At 41.2% G+C, this 19,955-nt stretch overlaps 2 protein-coding genes across 6 annotated transcripts in view; one reads left to right on the top strand and one right to left on the bottom strand.

The window, feature by feature from the left end:
* Positions 1-574, bottom strand: part of GNS (glucosamine (N-acetyl)-6-sulfatase) — a 20,788-nt gene extending 20,214 nt beyond the window's left edge. For both annotated transcript variants that reach the window (XM_039703832.1, XM_039703831.1), the window contains exon 1: positions 401-574. In XM_039703832.1, coding sequence (XP_039559766.1) covers positions 401-421 — 21 coding nt within the window. In that variant the 5' untranslated portion in view covers positions 422-574. The remainder of the gene's footprint in view (positions 1-400) is intronic.
* A 207-nt stretch (positions 575-781) lies between these two features.
* The window catches only part of TBC1D30 (TBC1 domain family member 30), a 52,372-nt gene continuing 33,198 nt past the window's right edge, over positions 782-19,955 (top strand). For 3 of the 4 annotated variants that reach the window (XM_039703825.1, XM_039703827.1, XM_039703826.1), the window contains exons 1-2: positions 782-1,162; positions 3,405-3,569. In XM_039703825.1, the coding sequence (XP_039559759.1) occupies positions 910-1,162; positions 3,405-3,569 (418 nt within the window). In that variant the 5' untranslated portion in view covers positions 782-909. The remainder of the gene's footprint in view (positions 1,163-3,404; positions 3,570-19,955) is intronic. The other variant, XM_039703830.1, reaches the window with a different exon arrangement.

Genomic DNA, 19,955 nt, shown 5'->3' on the forward strand with positions numbered 1-19,955 from the left:
CGCGGGGGGGCGGAGTCACGTGCCCCGGGCGGCGCCGCGGCCCCGCCCCCGGCCCCGCTCGCCGCTGCTGAGGGGCGGTGAACACGCGCGGGGGGCGCGCCCCAGGGACACAGCCAGGGACGCAGCCAGCGCCTCTGGGCACTGCCGCGGTCAGCCCGGCCAGCCGTAGCGCCAGAGACTCAGCCAAGCAATAGGCAGAGGCTGATGCACAGGAAGTTCCACCTGAACATGAGGAAGAACTTCTTGACTGTGCTGGTGACTGTGCACTGGAGCAGGTTGCCCAGAGGGGTTGTGGAGTCTCCCTCGCTGCAGATATTCAAGAACGGGCTGGAGGCAGTCCCGTGCAATGTGCTCTGGGATGACCCTGCCTGAGCAGGGAGGCTGGAGCACTCAGCCTTACCCATTCTGTGATTCTGTCCATTCCTGACAGTCAGTCGCGGCTGTTACGCGTGTGGCCGGCTCTCCCTGCACCGCCATCGGTGCCGCGGCCAGAGCCCGGCTCTGGCGGCCGTGCGGGCCCCGCCATCCGCTCCGGCTCGCAGGCGGTGTCACGGGGACCGGCCACAGCACAGGTACTGAACTGCTGGCAAAACCTGGCCGCCCCTCCAGCGGGGGAGCAGGAGCAGCGGTCGGCAGGACGGCGGTGACCGCCGTGGCAGCCGCACAGCGCCCGGGTGCCGCGCCCGGTGTCGCCGTGCCCGCTGTCGCCGCCCCGAGGCGGAGCGAGGTCCCGCCCCCGGCAGGTGCAGCGCCCCCGCCCCGGCCTCTACCACGGTGCGCGGGGAGGGAGGGCAGCCGGGCGGGCGCTCCTGCCTGGCCTCTCCGGCCTCTTCCCCTTCCCCTGCCCGCCCCTCCCCGGCAGGGGACCGTGGGCCGCGCCGAGCCCGGAACCCGGCGGCGGCGCGGAAGATGGATGCGGCGGAGGCCGGCGCGGGCGGCAGGGCGGGCAGCAGCGCCGACAGCCTGGCCGAGGAGGAGGAGGACGAGGACGAGGCGGGTCCCGGCAGTGGCCGGTCCAGCCGCACCTCGTCGCTGGTGAGCGGGCTGCTCACCGAGCTGTACAGCGCCGCCGAGGCGGCCGGCCCCTCGGGCAGCGCCCGCTCCCGCGCCCTCCGGGAGCTGCAGCAGCGGCCGAGCCAGGTCAAGTACCTGCGGCTGAAAGGTACAGCCCGCCCCGCCCCTGCCGCCTCGCTTTTGCTCTGTGCCTGCGGGGCAGTCCGGCCCGAAGGTGCCCCGTGCCTGCGCGCACGTGTCTGTGTGTGTATACATCCATTTCCAGGCTTGCTGCATGGCCCTGGCTTCCAGAAGCTTCCCACGTGCTGTTTGCTGAGAGCTCCTTTGGACTAGGGCCTCCTGTGCTATTCGCCCGTCTTTTGTTTCAGGTGCCCTAGGAGCCGAATTAGGACCGTCTGCTACTAGTTTCTGTGACAGACTGCCTAAGCTTTTGTGTTTCTGCGAGTTTGGTGCTTTTCTCCACTTACAGTAATTAATAAATATCCAGTTTCTTTCTTTTCTTTCTTTATCCTTTCTTTCCTCCTTTTTTTTTCACTCAGTCCTTATTTTCTGAATCTACTAGACATGCTACACATACAGTATAAGAGTTTTTTTCAGAACTTTTTAGTTCTACTGGACATAAACTAAACTAGCCAACCATAAAGCATGTCTTCCAAAATAAAAAAAAAAAGGAATGTAATTAATGAGAAATGTAAATGCTGGAGTCAGTGAGAATCTAAATGAAATTTTCAAAGAATTCTTATGAAAGTTAGGTAGCCTCAACAGTGCATGTTTGTGAACGACTCAGACGTGCAACTCCAAGCTGATCCAATAAAGAGGAAAAGAGAACAAAGGCCTCTTGTCTCCTGATGTTTAATCACTTTTGCTTTTGATAAGGAAAAAACCCAAGAGGTGACTAAATATGCCTGTTTCCAGAGCTGTACAAACAGCTGTCTGCTTCCGTGTTTGGCTTCCTAATGAGATGACACGCCTTCTGATGTTACTAGGATGTAGCTCAAGTTCTTCTGTGTGTCCTTTGGCAACCTGCGACAACAGGAAATTTTCTTGTTCAGAAATATATTTTGTGGTGCTTCAACTCATGAGTTTTGCTGCCAAGTTACTGGTTTTTTACTGGCACAGCAAAGCGACACAAGTGGAAAAGAGTAAAACTCACCAGACAACTCCAGTGGTATAAATCAGTACAAATGCAACTTTTTTTTCCCTTTCAAATCTATAGATCTAGTTTTAAATTACCTTGCCTGGTACAGGAGGTTGGGAATTGCATCTGAGCAGCAGGTGCTGAAACAGTGCAGTGGCTGTAAAATACAGAATTGTTTTTTCAGTGGCTCCCCTGTCCTTGCAATCATATTTGTCACTAGCCCATGGTTGATGGTCATTTCAGTCTAATTTGTCCTTTTCTTTAAGCTCTCCAGAATTGTTGAAAAAGCTTTGCCACATGAGCTGAGCTGTTTACCATCCCACTGATAGCAGCTTTTCCTGGATGCGTATGTATTTTTCTCATTAGAGCAGGTTACTGAAGAATGGATTTTTTGGACTGATTTTCTTTCCAGCGTCAGGGGACAGGGGCTGCACTGAAAGTGATAGTTTGAAAAGTTAGCTGCAGGGGGCAGGCAGCTGTGTAGATGGTGGTGACAAGCTGTACCAGGCTGTTACAGGGAGGAGCTGAAGAGGTCGGCAAGTGATAGGCAAGACCCAGGATTTCACTGGTGGGGGGAGCATCTGAGAACAGAGCACAGGACTCAGAAAAATTAATGGACTTTAGACATCTCCCCAACATCTCCCTTTTCTGGTCTTGAAACTCACCTCATGGGGGGACAACAGGAATATTAGAACTAAACTGAGACATTTTGGTGAACTGAAGGGGTCTTGTGGCACTATAATTGGCCAGTAAAGATAAACGAGGCCATGACATAAGTCATCTAGTTGCATCTTAGTGGAAAGAATTTCCCACTTAGAGCTTATTCTGAAGTTCCATTTGTAGCTTTGAAGGCACCTGCTTGAACATGTTCCCTTGTCTGTTACAAATGTATATCTTGTCCAGGCAGCTTCTGGAAGATACTGTATTTAAAATGTATCCCCTGGTTGCACTATAATCAATAAATTCTGTCTATATCTGTCACGTTCCTAGGAGTTTAAAACAGCACAGTTGTTAAGATTGATACTATGTGTAATATATCAAAATACTTTTGTTTAAAAGAAAATTAAAGACTTTGGCTCAGATTCTGAAAGTGCTTATAAATGGGAATTGCCCCAGTCAATAGAACTTGTCATTTATAGAAAGCTTGTATTTGTAAATGTCTGTGGGGCAAGTGCCTTTGCGTGTCAACTACAATAAGCTGTTTGTGAATCTTTTGGCATGTACTGAAGTTGTTTTCTCTGCTTGTTGGCAGATGTTGATGAATTAACAACTATAAAACAAGAACTGAATTACAGAATTTCGGTTCAATCAGCAAAGTTGCTCCGTCTTCTGAAGCAGAAAGACAGGCTTGTACAAAAAGTGCAGAAGAACTGCGACATTGTCACAGCTTGTTTACAGGCAGTTTCCCAGAAACGTTGTAAGTACTTTCTGTGTACTAGTGTAAATAGTTTATTTCACTAATGTGGGCAGTGTTTCATTTAAGCCCTCACACTCAATTTAAAGTCAAGAGGCCAGGCTATGCTATTCCTTAGTTATGACTGGCTCCTAATGATGTCAGTAGTACCTGGAAGCAGGCAAAGTTCAACCAGCTCAGCTGGGTAAACTGCTGTAGCCTCAGCTGTTAATTCTGTGTAACTCCTTTCTACCAAGTTGATCCAAGGTGAAGAGTATTAGTAAAAGCAAACCTACTTCCCTCAAAGCCCTTTATCAGCATCAGTGTTTTTGGGGTTTCTGAGAGATTGCATGGGAAAGAGAAGAAATGTTGTTCTTTAATTGTTTAGCCTTTTTTTGCCTGCACAGTAAAACCTTTTTATTTGACTTGGCAAGGTTGTCATCTTAAGATAGACTGAAGTGCTTTTTGGTAGTTCTTCTAAAGTAAAACTTCATGTAACATCATATATAAATAAATAGAAATTATGCCTTTGGAAAGGACGTGTGAAAATAACCTAATGTTCCATCTTATTTTTTCATTAACATGCAGCGTGACAGGTACAGAAATGTTCAGGTACAGTAAATAAAGCATGGTCTTTTCATAAAAATGTCTGTAGGAGCTTTGAGGTGCATGTAAAGATTATAATAAAATAATTTTACTGTAGTGGCATGTGCTAATGTAGTCAAGATAAGAGCTTGTGTATTAATGTGAAACTTAATTTTTAAGCATTTAAAAACGTTCCTTTGTTTTACTTAAACCTGGCATGAAAGTTCTTGGCTGTCATCTACTGTGTAGGCACATTTCTTCTCAAAAACTCCTTCCTTAACGTCATCTTGATAACCAAGGCCTCCATGCCACCAGTATGGAAACATACTATAGCCTCCTTTTAAATGAGACTACTTGCATCCTCTACATATTTAGGAGATTTGACTGTAAATTCTGAATGGTTTTTTCCCCACATAGTGGAATCTCTATGTAGAGGTAGAACTGTTCACATTCACATAACTGTTCACATAACCTCAAGTTCACATTCAGCTGTTTGAATCCTACCATTAAGCAATCTATACAGACCATTTGCAAACAAATACTGTTTCATGAAAAGATGGAAATTCCAGCTGACCCTTTTTGATTACTGCTTGACAAATTAACTCCTAGTGGTAATTTCAGTTAGTTCAGAAATTACAGGGCTGATAAATTTGATCTCTTGTTTTCTGACATAATTTTTATGATGATTCAACAGATAGAAAAAAACTGTTTAAAAACTCTATGCTCAAAACTGTGTTCATTGTCTGAAAGTTGAGGATCTGTGAGTTTTGCAGGGAGCCATGGGCAAAATCAGGGAGCCATTGACTCCCCAGTCTTAGACCTGTGCTGGCTTCATAACTTACTGTGTTTCTCATTGTGTTGCCAACCCTTGTCCTTAGCAGGTGGTTCTTGTTTTGCATTCAAAAAGGTATAACCATAGAAAATAAAATTCACTGCAGAGTGAAATGTGTTTTGGTTGGACACATGAATGTTCACGACTGTTAAAGGAATGATAAATTCCTCTGTAAAAAACATGATAAAATCAGTACACCATGCAGTACTTGTGGTTTGTAAGATTATATGAATGAAGAGTTTCATTTTAATAATGCTTTTTTAACCCAAATTTAAGTAAATTCTCCAATGAAGAAAATTAGTAAGAAAGAAATCACAGTGATGGCAGACATGGTACTTGTTTCTCTTACTCTTGTGATTTTGACTTATTTGGGATAAGAAAAGATATATGTTTGTCTGGAAGCATTATGAAATATTTCAAGTTGATATTAGAAACAAACAAAGTGCTTTATGCACTTAATTACATCATTTGAGGAAAGCAGAATTCAGTAAAAAACAATGAGGTTTTGCAGCTGTCATCTAAAGAGTACATGAAAGACATCTCTTGTATTTTATATAGTGACAGCTTGCTTTCATTACTAAATATATTTTGACTGGTCAAATTACAAACCAGAAGTTCCTTCAATCACAAATTGTGATTGGTTTTAGTTAAAGCAAACCCAAAAGTCAACCAACAAACAACCCAAACCAAAACCATGTATTATCTATAATTTATTTAGAAGCAAAAACATCCAGCTTAATTGCAAGTCAGTCTGGCTGGAAGCAAGCAGGAATGCTTAAATCTGATTCAAAATAAGCTGAAGTTACAGAAAAGAAAGTTCATTCATATTCTCTTGTATTTTTAATGAAGAGATAATTTTAGTAGAAAATTTCCCAGCTATATAAATAATTTCTCTGTCATAGCTGTGGTAGTGCTATGTACCTGTAATAACTTTAAATGGGTCTCATGCTGTGTTCAGAAAGATCCTTAGTATTCTCTGTTGTGATACTTGTTTAGAAGCTATGGTTAAAGTATTAATCTTATGTTATTTGAGCATTGCTTCTGTATGGAATTTTATAAGATAACAATAAACATTTACTTTCTAGTTTTTCTTTTTCTGGTTTGATTTAATGCAGAGCCAGTAGAGGGAGACAGAATATTTTATTTTGTGTGGAACTAGAGGTGTATCCCTTGTTCTGATAAAGATGATAAGCTATCAACCATCCTTAAACATGAAGGGAAATGCTTTACAAATGTGGTCAGACAAGAACTGGGTGAAAAGGTTTAGAATCAGATTGTCAAATAAATGTTACTCGCAAAGGAAATATTAGTTTCCTTATGTGAAATAGATGGAAAACAGTGACAAATGGCTTTTGAGTTTTAACTGAGGTCATTAATTCCCACATGGTTGTCAAAGCTATTCAGAAGCTCCTGACTAAATGAACTGAATGTTTTGGAATCCAGCTACAGAAATTCAAAGGGTTATGCCTCAGAGTGCTAACTGGACAGAGAGGCAGAATGAACTGGCATCATCTGGGCATAGATTTGTCCCCTATATGTCCCCTGAGCATGAACAGTTTCCTGCTAGAAGGCTGAGTTGTAAGTCTGCTCAATTTCTGAGAATGAGTTACTGTCTCTATAGCATCAACTTTTCTCACAGGGAATGGAACTCAGAAGAAACTGGGAAAGCATTGCCTAATGTTATTTGCACGATGCATGATTAGGAGAGAACTGAGCAAGATCCCATTACCATGTGTAGCTGGAAAAGTGCAACTTAGACATGCAAAAGTAGTCATACATCTAGATTAAATTTCTGGGGTTTGTCTCCTCATTCCCTTCTCTCAGTCCTACTGCAGCTCTGTGTCCTGTCCCATCTTATTTTTTTTTTCCCTGCCAAATGCCTTTTTGGCTTTTCTTACATGAACCAATCTTTAAATATTGAATTTTTCAGCTCTCTTCCATTTTCCCCATCTGTGCATCTTGTCTATCTTGCAGTGTCTACCCAGGCCATTCCCTGTCCTTGAGTTTTCTTCACAGTATTCCTTGGTCTTCTTCAACTGTTCTTCCTTGTCTTTTTCCTGCATGTACTAAATATCTACTTGCCCATTTTCTCTATCCCTCCTCTTCCCTCAAAATGGTTACAAAACCAAGCCAGAAATTCACAATTTTTAGTTCATAGGATAAAAGTTTGGTTAAAGATGTAAGAACAATTTTAACACAATATAGTGTGAACACAGCTAATATTGATTTGATTGAACTTCAACTTGATATGGTTCTTGGAGGAGAGGAAAATTTTTCATAATGAAAACAATCAGCCACTGAATAATCTCCCCAGGAAAGTGGTGGATTCCTCCATGTTGGATGCTTTTAAGATTTGGCTGGACAGGATGCTGGGCCATTTTGTCTAGACCATGCTTTTGTTGAGAAAAGCTGATGATCATTGAGGTCCCTTCCAACCTGGTATTCTGTGATTTGGTGATTGATTTCATCCTGGTTCAGATATCTTGCAACATTGGGCAAGTACTTATGTACATATGTAATAATGCATGCATATCAAATTTTGCCTGTGACTCATCTGTCTCTTCCCACTGACATCTCTGTGCTGTTTGATGAGCTGTTGCAGTTGTATAAATATGCTTTAACCTGGAACACCCCAATTGTTCTGGTTTAATTTTTTTATTTCTTATGAAGACTTGAATAGCTCAGTGAATATTGCTGCTATGGCAGTTTAGTGGAGGTGGGCTGGGTACTGGTTAGTGAGGATTTTCGGATCCATTCTGTGCTGGTTTGCCAAGAGTGAGGTAAATGGAGCAGTTAGAAAAGGAGATAATATGTATTTAGTGATGCTGGAGCTTGGCTCAGTGGGGATGGTAGCTGTGTGCTTGGTCCATCAGCTGCACTGGGCCACTGGGCAGCAGTTCTTTTGATCTGGATGGTGAATTTCACCTGCTGGTCCCTTGGGATGGGCATGCACAAGGTAAAATGGCTTTAGATCTAAGTGTGCTCCGAACTGACTTGTTCACTGTTACCCAGAATTATTAATAAATTGTGTAATTTTGGAAAATACTACAGAAGAGCCCTTCAAAAGAGCCACCTATAGTGATTAATATAATATTAAATGCCATTTGACTAACATACTTTTTTCAGCTTCAGCCAGCAAAGATTCTGGAAAATCTGAAAGCTTGTTCAATTGCAATTGGAGCCTGGGCTGAGAAGAATTACTTTTCTTTTAACATTAGGCTTGGAGGAGAAGAACTGCAAACCTTCTGCAACCTTCATTGCTGTGCATCAGGGCATTAGGAAATGTTTCAATAAGTAGGTGTGTGTCATGTTTAGTATTTGCTGATATAAATTAGATTGTGTATTTAGAGTATATGTTAGACTAGGAAAGAGTTTGAGTGTTGTCAAACATAATAACAGCTGTGTGGAGCACAGACTGACAACTAATCACTAACAGAACAATCCCAAGGAGTTTTTAGGCAGTGAATTCCATGGTTACTTTCTTTGGATGAGAATATCATCCTGGAACTGGTCTTTGAGCAGCACAGCCAGGATGCTGGTTCTTGGGCAGTACTTTAACAGAGCAGCAAGTCAGTGAAGTTCTGGTGTAGCGCTGTGTCCCATCCCTCTCACAGGATATTCTTCTAGAGAACTATCAAGGTAGTACCCAGATTTCAAGTGTAATTGTGCTGCTGATGGGATGTGAACACCGAGTATGATCTTGCAAATAATGAATTTTGACCTCTTTGATCACTTGACATTCAGTAGCGTTGGTAAGCCCTGGGGGAGAGGCCACCCCCGGGCACTGTCTCCAGTCACCTCCTCAGGATGATCTGTGCTAGCCCCAGAATGCTGGCTGGTGTGTGAGTCAACAGAAGCCCTTGTCAGGATAAGTAAAAATATTTAAATTGACTGCTATCTTCTCTTGCTGTAAAAACAAAGCTGTAATATCAATTCTAAACTGGCAAACTGTGCAGTCAGTTTCCTTACAAACCTGGTAAATTGTGTGATTGTGCAGATTTGATGCCTCTCAAAGGCCACTTTGAGGCTAATTTCAGTTTCTTAACTCCTAAGGTGAAGTAAAGTTTCTTTACTTTTCTGGTGTTGAAAAGATAATTTTTTTTCTTTCCATTTTCCATGAAAGAAAGAGGCTGGATTTGCTGTCTAATTTGGTCATATATCAGCCGAGAAGTTCTTGTGGTCTGTGTCACCGCAGAATATCAGATTCAAAAGGTGCCAAGAACTGAGTGCTTGGGGTGTTATATTAGAACATGGAATCCTCACTTTTGAGGGAAATTCTGCTTTAAGGATACAGTAACTAAAATATCTTGTTCCAGCATGAAATAAAACACCCACTCACAAAAGTCAATTGCTTATGAAGCAAAATTCTGAAAGTTTGCATTTCAAACCAAAATGCTTTGTTCAGATGCCTTTTTAATTTCATATTATGTAACGAGCTATTTTCAAGTAAGATGATAAAATGTTTAATCCTAAAAAGAGTCAAAATCATGCTTTTAGCATTTGGGAATCTATTTTTGTCAAAGATGACATTTTGCTGTGAAGGACTTTGCTTTCCATAAACTGATATTTTATGTCAGACCTTTCCATTAAAGTGTTTTCAACCAACTATATTGCAGAGATCCTCCTGGGAACATTCAGCAAGCCGTCTCTGCAGCTCACTCCCAAGCTGCTTAGCCTGGGATTGCCAGGCTGGTTAGGGAGCTGAGGAGCCCACATGCATTCCAAACCATATGTTTTCCTTCTGAGTCTGTAGGGTAAAGTTATATGAATACTTACTTTCCTGTGTCATGTACTTTCCTAACTACTGTGTCCCTAACTCTCACCACTGAAGTGTCTTATGTCTACTAAAAGGACTTCCCAGCTTCCTCAGAACAAATACCGTGTCATAATTGGCTAAAATTTGAGCAATTCTTGCAAATGGCTTTTATCATGGGCTCCTTCAGCTATATTCTTCAGGACTTAACTAAGCAAACTCTTGGTGGCTGCTTTGACTAGAGTCAGGAGACAGAGACAAGATAGCCTTTATTAAAAGCCCTGGGAGTCTGTTTCAAGTGACTCTGGGCTGTGCTCAGTATTAGCACAGGGGATAAGACTGCACCTGACTGGCACTTTTTTTCTTTTAAGTGTCATGCTACTGTTTTTAGGGAATTGGCTGCACTCAGAGCTGGGGTCTCTGCTGCTGGTCAATTCCTGGGGACAGTGTGGAGCCTGCTGACTAAGAGATCATTGTGTCCTTGAGGAAGGTGCTGCCTTCTGGCTCACTGCTGCCAGTCACTTTCCAGTTCAGTGAGCTGCTGTGTCTGGAGGGGTGAGATTTTCCTTAGAAAGGGAAATGCTGGGGGTTCAGGGCTAGGTGGAAGCTGAGCAGGATGAGCAGCTGACCTCAGGGCACTTGTCTCTGAGAAGAGAGAGCCTTCAGCTGCCTGTTCACTTCTGCCTGTTGAGCATCAAACTTGGCCCCAGATGTGCTTCACACAGAAACAGGTGGCTGCTCTGAGACATATGCTTCACCCACAGCAGTGTGCTGAGACCTGGGAGACCCTGGTCATCCAGCTGTGTCCAGTGGTGTCCCACTTCTGAATAAGCTGTGGCCCTGTGAAATGAATAGCCATGCTCCTGCAGCCTTCCATCTCACCCCACTTTGAATGCTTGCCCTGGGAGATGGCAGACATCTGGGGTGAAGGTGTAGTGGCTAAATTGGCCTGTCTGAAGTGTGTTGTGTAGGTGTGTCATGTAGTTGCCTCAGCCTCTAAAATAAAAGGTGCACCCTGCAATGGCCACCTGAGATGGTGAGAGAATCAGCCACTGACTATCTAACTATAAAAGTTCTCTTTCTTTCCTCCCTTCCTTTCTCTCTTCCTCCCTAATAAATAGTTCAGCAGTATTTTTTTAATGATGTAGAAACTTGATCGGATAGTAACAGCTGGATGTGGTTACAACATAGAATAATATTTTGCAGAATAATGATTTCATTGTTTATCATGGAACTGAACAGTAAATTCATTAAATAATTAAATACATTAAATAATTAAATACATTAAATAATGTAAGCAATAATCTGGCTGCTTAATCTAGGCCCAGTTTGCAACAGAAAATGCAGATTGTTTGGTATAGGGATGTACAGATCACAGAGTCACGATCAAATTCTTGTCCTGCAGCATTTGGTGTAGGATGTTGTAATTATCCTTTGTCAGCGTGCTAGCAGCTGTGACAACAATGAAATTGCTTGAGTTAGTGCTATGCTTGAGATTGTGTTTATTTTGGGTATGCATACAACTTGGAGGCTGACTGCTTTGCTGCTTCTCCATATTTTTCTGCATAACAGTAATCCTGTTGCTGTTGCAAAGTCACAGTTAACCTCACAGGATTAGCTTTGTAATGCATGTAGAATTTTGACTCCACTGAATTACACTTTTCATAACAGCTGTGCCATGAGAAGTTGATGTATTAGAGAGTGCTTGTTATATAAAATACTTCCTTACTATTAGAAATCGGGATTAATGCAACAGATTGTGTGTGGAGCTTTTTGGATTGCTTATCAAGCAATACTTGTAGTATTTCTATACTAATTTCCCTGCAAAAAGTGATTCTCAAACCAGTGATCTCTTATTTCTCTGATACTGCAGTGGCTTTGGAAGGTGGGATTTGATTAGCTCAAATTAAGGAGGCATACTGGGGGAAGGATGCTGCTGTTTGGAGACAACCAAGTCAGAACAGCCTGTTCTCTGTCTGCAGTCCCTGTCAGTCAGTCATGACAGTAGAAATAACTGGCAGGCAGTGCTGTTCCCTCTGCTTATTTGCAGCTATTCAGATGAATACCTGATCAACAGTAAAGTTTTTTAGTCTAATTGTTCCCTGAAAAACTGGAGAAGCTTTTATTCAGTCACCCAGGCATTGTTGTGATTAAATTTACTGAGATGAAATGCCAATTTCCACATAGGTCCAGGAAGAGTGTGAAGCAGCTCATCCTGCTGCAGCCCAGCAGCTGCATGTCTGCCCTGGGACAGGCAAGTGTTGCCCATGGGGGCAGGAATGGGGTACGGGGCCCAGCTGAGCAAAGGGCTCAGCCTGCATGTCTGTGTGCTAAAGTGTTCCTGTGCTTTGCTGTGAGGCGTTGTGAGCACCCAGGCTATAACCTAGGAGTTCATTGCACTAACTGGCAATTTGCAAGGAAGCTGGCTCCACAACCAGTGGTACCAAAGGCCACATGGGAAGCAGTGATGTGTGAGAAATGAGCCTGAGTACATTCATATTTGACAAATCTTTATAGTTCTGAACTGATGGTAGGTCTGCTGCAATACCTGCCCGTAGTGAGAGCCACAGCATCTTGGACAATCAAGATGTAAGGGTTTGTGTGTATAAGCTCACAGCAGGGGTGGCTGTGTGAGCTGCATAACTGTAATATCATATCATTTCAGTCTTTAATCTTTTTCTGACAAGCTTTTGGATGTGGAAGCAGCCTGAGAGAAAAAGTTCTCTTAGATTGTATGCACAGTCTTTCACACTTGTCTAGCTGAGCCCTGCTTTTCTTTTATTCTGCTGGGGGTTACAGTTCTGTACAAGAAACAATGCTGTTCTTTTTCCTACTGAAATGCTCTCTTCCAAAAAAAAAAAAAAAAACCCAACAAAAAACCAACACCAAACACTGTGAACTTATAGGAGGGTTAATGGGGCTTCAGTGAAAATAACCAACAGAGTCTATTGCCTTTAAGTAACACAGATGCATTTTATCTCCAAATGGTACACGCTAAACATTCTTTGGTCGCATTAGCCTTTGAAGAAAAGATTTCCTGGATACTGAAGATCAAATGGAGGATAACAGCTGCTTGGGATAATTAGTGCTAGGAATAGACTGATTTATGGAGCATCAGGCACTGCCAGCAGCTATGTTTCTGCAGCTTTGAGATAGCTTGGTGTTTAAAAACAAGATGCTAGAAAAGTGGGCTGTGGAACTTAGTCTGTGGATCAATAGTCTTGCTTATAATTCTGCACTGGAGCAGCTCTGAAGGAAGAGTTAAATGTGAATCTCAGATTTTTAAAATATTTTTCGCCTTGAAGCTGTTAATAACCTGAATCTGATTTACTGAGCAGTAAATGAGTGTTCCTCATGTACCCATGAAATTTGCCAGAGAAGTCAAGGCTGTGTTCCATCTCCACCTTAGATCATCTTACTTACAAGCCTATCATTTATCTTTTTCTTAGTAAAATTTGGAACCTTCTTGCTATGTTTTGTCAGGAGTGAAACATCTTCTAAATTTAGTTCCCTATAAATTATTGGTAACTTCCTAAAATCACAGAACCTGATCAACTTGTTTTCCTTCCCATCCCAATACATATGGCCAAATACTGACCATGAACAGTTTTTGGTTCTTGGGCTGGATTAGGCATCATTAATAGCTAACATTCTATTTTTGTGTGTGTGTTTGCGTGGTTTTTGTTGTTTGTTTGGGTTTCGTTTTTTTTCCCCAACATGTTATTGCTAATTTCTAGTCGTATCCAATGCTCATTGGCAGAAATAGCTATTGGAACTTAGATCCTGAAGGAAAAATAATTATACAGTGAAACTAAATAGGAAGTCAGAGTGGGGAGGTAATCAATGTACAGATTTTTTTTAATGTATATTAATCTGAAGAGCTGAATATTATTGATATTTATAGTAATATCTAGAGAGGTCTAGAAGTCAGGTACCTATTGAGCTGGACAAACTACATATCACTGGGCAAATAGATGGTATGAGACTCTGAAAAACAAACTTAATGAGACAAGACTACTTGAAGGCTGGCAGAAGAAGCACATGTTTAAAGAAATTATATGAGTTGTCCTGAGCTATGCAATAGTAAGTAAATAGTCAGAGCTTTGCTGTTAGCCAAAAACTCGTGCTTGTGTGGTGGTGAACATGCTCAAAATCAATTTTAATGGCTGTAGGCTTCAGTACTAAATGAGCCTTTGATTAATCCTAAACACATCCAATTCAATAAACTTCCCTGTAAGCATAAGTTATGAACTGAAGTTTTGTCATTTAGCTGTTGAGTCTAAAATCTTTGAGTAGTAATGCTGTTGGAACTGATAACTACTTTCTCCTCTTCATCTCACAAACTTCATTTAAAAAACTCTATGTCAAACTTGCTTAAATGGCTAGGAGTATTTTTTGGAAAGTGGAGGTGGTGGTTTGAGGTTCCTTTGCTTTGCTAGCTGCTTCTGTTTCCAGCACTTGGAGAGTATGCTCTGTGAAGCTACAGCCCACTTGGGAGATGAAGAGAATTAGCTGGTCTGGAGGACTTGGGGTTGCAATAGCTTCATGTACATGCAAAACTTTCTTTATGGAACCAGTGGCATCTTCAAATGGGAACCAATGCATACATGATCAAAAGCCTGGAGTGGTGGTGCAGGCCTTGCTACTGACTGATCAAGGTTTGTGGTTCCAAGAGCTCTATGGTGCTTTTATGAGCTTCTCCAGGAGCCAGCAGCATTCCCCTGTCCAGAAAGGGTCATGTTCCTGTGGAGGCCATGTGTGCTGGGAGAGAAGATCCGTGCTGGAAGCTGGACTCTTATCCTTGGGCAGTGCAGGACAGCCTGGCTCTTTGCTACATGTCTAATGAAGCCTTCCATGGCTGAACCTAGTCTTTGCTGCATGTCCTTAGCATTACTGCAAATAACTATGAATCAATGTATAAAAATTTCTATGTATAAATGTGGTCCATTTCCATAATAATTCCTGGTCCAAAGCAAAGAGATTTTGTCATTAATACTTTTTTTAAACTTTGGCAATTAATTTTTAATCTAAAATCTTTCCAAGTGTTCTATTTGTGGATAAATCTTGTCTTGGGGATATAGGATCATTTTGCTTTTTTTCTTTATGCTGGGCAGATAAAAATCCTGCTGTTTCTGAAATAGCAGTTCAGATCAATGAAGCTGGTGATTCACACTATAAAATTCAATTTGTATGCTAGGTGCTAAGCAAATAATCAGATTCTAATAAAGAAAGAGAAGTTCAGTTTTAGATCTGGGACCTGCTGTGACCTCCATTTTTCTGCAATATCATCTTAAGCATAACTACAAATCATACCTGTCAGAATTCTTTTTTTCATGCATTGCATTCATTTTTCTGCTGAGTTGATGACTTATTTTTTTTAAATTACCACGTAGCATTTAAGCAGGATTCTGGAGTGTGAGTACTGGCCAAGATATGCATTTACTTCATATTGTTTATCAAGGTTAGGAAACATTTCTTAACTTCTATAATCATGCTTTTCAGCAATATTTTATTACATAGACCTCTTCAACAATTTCTCATCTTAATATATGCCTTACCTAAATAATGTTTTGAATTTCTTTTGTAGATACAAATAATTTCTGACAAAAAGAAGGTAATTTGCTCTCCTAAGCCTCACTTCCATTCATTACTTCATATTTAATTTAAAAGGTGTTGTCTCTATATTTTATCGGCCATGTAAGCATTGCTGTGACTTTTATTCCAGTTGTTAACTTTGGACTTTATGTTGCTGGTTACTGCAGCAGTTAAAATATATTGTTACTTTAACTGTGCTTGCATGACACATCTTTTAGCTTGCTCACAAGATGCAACTATCTACTATAGCTTTACTGCTATTGTTGGCATGTGAAGGCAATAAGTAATGTAGATTGATTCTCCCCCTCCTTTTATTTTCTTCATCACTGTTCCTCAAGTGACAATTATAGCTTCAGAGTTTATTTATGCATTTGAACAAAATTTAAAAAAAATATAATAAGAAATGTAGATTCTGTTGTTGAATTACAGACACACAGCCAATTTTACAACATGGAAATACCTATCCACTTATCGATCATTTTTCTCTGATTAAGAGCTTGTTAGAAGCACGTGGAACATAGCAATCTGTAAGCTTCTGTAAGCTTATTTTTTGCTGGGTGTGCTTTTCTCCTTTTGGAAGACAACATATATATAAACAAAGAATTAAACATAAAGTGGACTTCAGCATTGGATTAATCATCTGTTTCAGTGTTTGTACATATGTTTTCATGAATGCAAGTGTGTGTACTTTCCTCATGGTCATTGTAGATCTAGTCTGTCTTCCTCTTGTTGCTTTCATATCCAAAACTCTTCACAACCTACTTTTTTCTCTGTTGTCCCATCCTTATAATTTCTTGCTTAGTATACAAGCTTGGTTTCTGCCTCCTACCTCCATCCCACATGTGTTTTAAAACAAGTACATTTTCCATTTCCCCTCATGCTGACTTTTTTAATAGATGTTTCACCATATTGAGCATGTTGATGATTAAAACCTCATCTCTTAGCACTCTCATTGACCTTGTGCATTCATGGTGTGTCCCTTGGAGGTCATCTCTGCCATGAAGGCAATGGAAACAGTAGCAGCTCTTATGTTAAGAGCTATGTCCACTATTGCTTTTCAATATCATCTGGCTGTTGACCTGTACTTCTCTGTCTGGTCTTTCTTTTTTTTTTTTTTTTTTGAAGCAGGCAGTCTGAGGTTTTGCTGTACTTGTGCAGTTCCTGTAGCAACAGTGCTGAAGCCCAGAGTCAGGATTTACAGACGCTGCAGTGAATACAGATAGCTTTAATAGTATATCAGGCATACTCAGTTGTGTAAGTTTGTTGTCCTCTATTATTGGCATAATAAAGTGAACTGCTGTCTTGTGATCAAGCAAAATTAGTCTAAGCTCCTTTTTGCTTCCCCCACAGACAGTTCTGAGTTAAATCTCTGCCTTGTTCTTTCAGCGTAGCTATTGAACCATATGTTAAAAGTTTCCACATCACATCCGTTTTGTAATGTCAGTAAGGTTTTTGATTTTTTTCTGAAATATTTGAGGTGTCTGTGATCTGTGCTGCATGATGTTTAAAAAACATGAGTCAGTTCCTACTTTTTTGGAATTCTTTTAATTCTCTCATTTTAAGCTCTGGGAACAGTCCATTCCCAGTGATGGGCCTGGAGTGAAATAAGCCACCCTTTGCACCTAGCCCATTGGCATTAGTTGCTGTCACTTGTGTGCTCAGCATTGCTGTATTATCAGCAAATTAAATTCTTGTATTCTCAAAACTAGTTTGACCTAGGAACTCCAGACACTACAGAATACAAGCTTATTAATGGTGTGGTGGTGAGAGATGGTGACATAGTTAATAATTTGTGAAGTAAAGCATTTGAATATTAATATATTCAGTGTTAGCTTGATGTGATTATGTTGTAGACAGGTTTAAGAAAATCTTCTGGCTTACTGCTGAGAGGTTTTTTGAAGAACTCAGGGAAAACAGGAGCTTTTTGCTCTCCTGGATCAAGTACAGATCTGGGAGATAGGTTTATGCAGTTCTGCTGTTGCTGCCTGTAGCTCTGGTACTATATAGATGTTATATAGTATATATAATTTCTGCATGTTCCTCATTCATTTGCACAGTTATGTATCTACAAATGGAAAGAGGTTATGAGTAGGTTCAGAGGGATTACAGGCACATCTGCATGTCTGTTTTAGCAACCTGCAATGCTCTTGAAGGCTTTCATCTACTCACCTATGTGATCCAATTGCATAAGCATCTTGTGCCACTCTATGAACATCCAAGAGATTGAGGGACTGCAGTCAGCCTTACCTGCACTGAGTCACTGCCTAGGAATGTCGTGCCTCCCTAGATGGGAAGCTGGTCATTGCAGCTCCATGCCATTGTGCTCTAAACTGCTTTCACAATTGATTTCCAGATGTATTATATTTTCAACTGCTTTCACTAATGCCGGAAAACTCTGGCATACTTCTCAGAGTGTATCTGCCAGAAATTTCAGGAAGCAATATGACTATTATTCAGCTTGAAAGTACACTTACTAGATGTAACTGTCATTCCCAAAGAATAAATTATAACCTACACTTGAGGGCAGGGGATGCTAGCTCTATTGAGGGGACCTTCGGCTCTCATCAGTCCTGTCCTAGTGTATGCAAGTGTGTAGTACAGGGAGGAGTGGATAATGTGTGTGGGAGGAAAAGGAAGAATTAGGTAAAAAATCCCACAACTAAAGGTCCTAACAAAGAATCTTCAGTCTGAAGTTCTTGTGGCTGAATCCTGATTGTGATGGCTGAAGGATCATGTAGTACATGTGCAGTTGTGAGAATCTTACATGAGTTACAGACTTGTAGATTCATTTCCTGTTGAAAGATATATACCATACTAAGCAGTACTATTTAAATTATTGTCTCTAGATTAGGCCTCAGTAGATATGGCTAAAAAACATGCAAACAATATTATTTTTCAGATAACTTACCTATAAACAAGAGAATTCCCTAGCTCCTCTGTCATAAACTCAGCAAGAACATGTGTGCTGTTTTAGTGCTTCCTTTAAAAAAAGGCTGTATTAAAGTGTAATTGCCATGCTCTCAGTTTTGGAAGGGGGAAATAAGTAATAAGGTTATGTGGCTGAAGTCTAAAGGAAGAGGAAACATTTTACTAGCTGCATGCTTCCTTAGACTAAATCGTATAAATTTTGTTCTCTGTTCCTGGAAATCATAGCTGTTATTTCCTGTCCATTGTGTAGTTTATATTTGTAGAGAATACCTTTGTAGACAAGGATTGGCTCTGCAGCTTTTGTCTGTGATATCTAATATAGCCAGCTCTTGACCTCTTTTGTGACATTTGTATACAGAGTCATACAAATGATGACTAATGCAATGAAAAGGTTTGAAATATTACAGCTGTGTTGATGCGACTGTGATGTGTGAACACACTGCACCATTTTCCTGAGCCGTTTTTCCTGCTTTCAACAAGTGTGTAGAATTAACCTTCTCTAGGCACAAATACAGTAGCAAAAATTTGGTTTTGTATTTTTTTCTGGAACCATCCTTTGTGCAGTAAAGACAACCCTAGATTATTTGTCTGGCAACAGAAACCAGCTTGATGGCAGAACTGAATCTGTTAGTCCATAACCATGTTTCTCCTTCTGCATAACACAAATCTCTCCACAGGCTCCCTTGTTAGGTGCTTCTGCAGCAGTGCTGCAAACAGACACAGAAAATAGTGCCTCAGGCTCTGTGCCTGGTGGTCCACACGGTAGGTGCAGGTAGCTGGTGGATCACAGTGTGCACTCCCTGCACTCTGAGGCAGCACATCAGTCCCAGGGGCTGTGGGCAGAGCAGGGTGGCTGCTGCAGGGGGGATGCTCCCCTTGCAGGCTCAGGTGGGAGGAGTGCTGGGCTGTGCCACCTCACAGGCTTTTGTGTTCAAGGGAACTTTTATGTTCATGCTGTAGCACTGCTGTAACACCTGTGCCCCTGTGGTGTCAAGGACCCAAAAAGCCAGAGGCCTCTTTTCAAGCTGTCAGAGGTGGCTCCATCTTGTGCGTTGGAGGAGTGTGAAGCTCCAGGTGGGCTGTGCTTGTTTTTAGGCTTTTAGGATCAAACAGAAGGAAGCAATGCTGTTTTTTCAGAGGGGATGTTTAATAATAGAACATGCATAGAACTGGGTAGGATAGGAATTTTGTGCCCCAGTGGTGGAGATGGTTTAATGGGCTAAATGTATTTAAAATAGTTTTGCCTTCTGGGAGAATCTCAGACTGGTTTACCTTTTCTTGTCTCTAATGTGGACATATTTAATTCCATTTGTTTTCTCTTGTATACCGTCATTTGAAAGTGAAATATTTTTTTTCTTTTGAGCCTCATGGTGAACTACAATACATGTCAAAACATATGTTGGTTTATTTGCTAACTTCTGTAGAGCTATTTGAAACCCTGTGGTAATAGGGTTACGTTTTCTGGATACGTTTTTTGGGCTCTTTAAAGTAGTATATTGAGCTGTGGGGCTTAGCAGGCAGTGATGATTTGGTCAATATAATAGGCTTTCCCTTGTGGTTGCAATACATTTTTCCCCCTCATCCTATTGATATATATTTCTTTCTGATATTTGCTGTATCCTCAGCTGATGTAGTGCTGATGTTTAAGTGTAATTTCCAAAATCGTCCTGGACGAATCATATTACAGTATTACCATACAATATATTTACTATATTTT

The sequence above is a fragment of the Passer montanus genome, unplaced genomic scaffold, assembly GCF_014805655.1.
Source record: "Passer montanus isolate IOZ18808 unplaced genomic scaffold, ASM1480565v1 scaffold17, whole genome shotgun sequence".
NCBI lineage: Eukaryota > Metazoa > Chordata > Aves > Passeriformes > Passeridae > Passer > Passer montanus.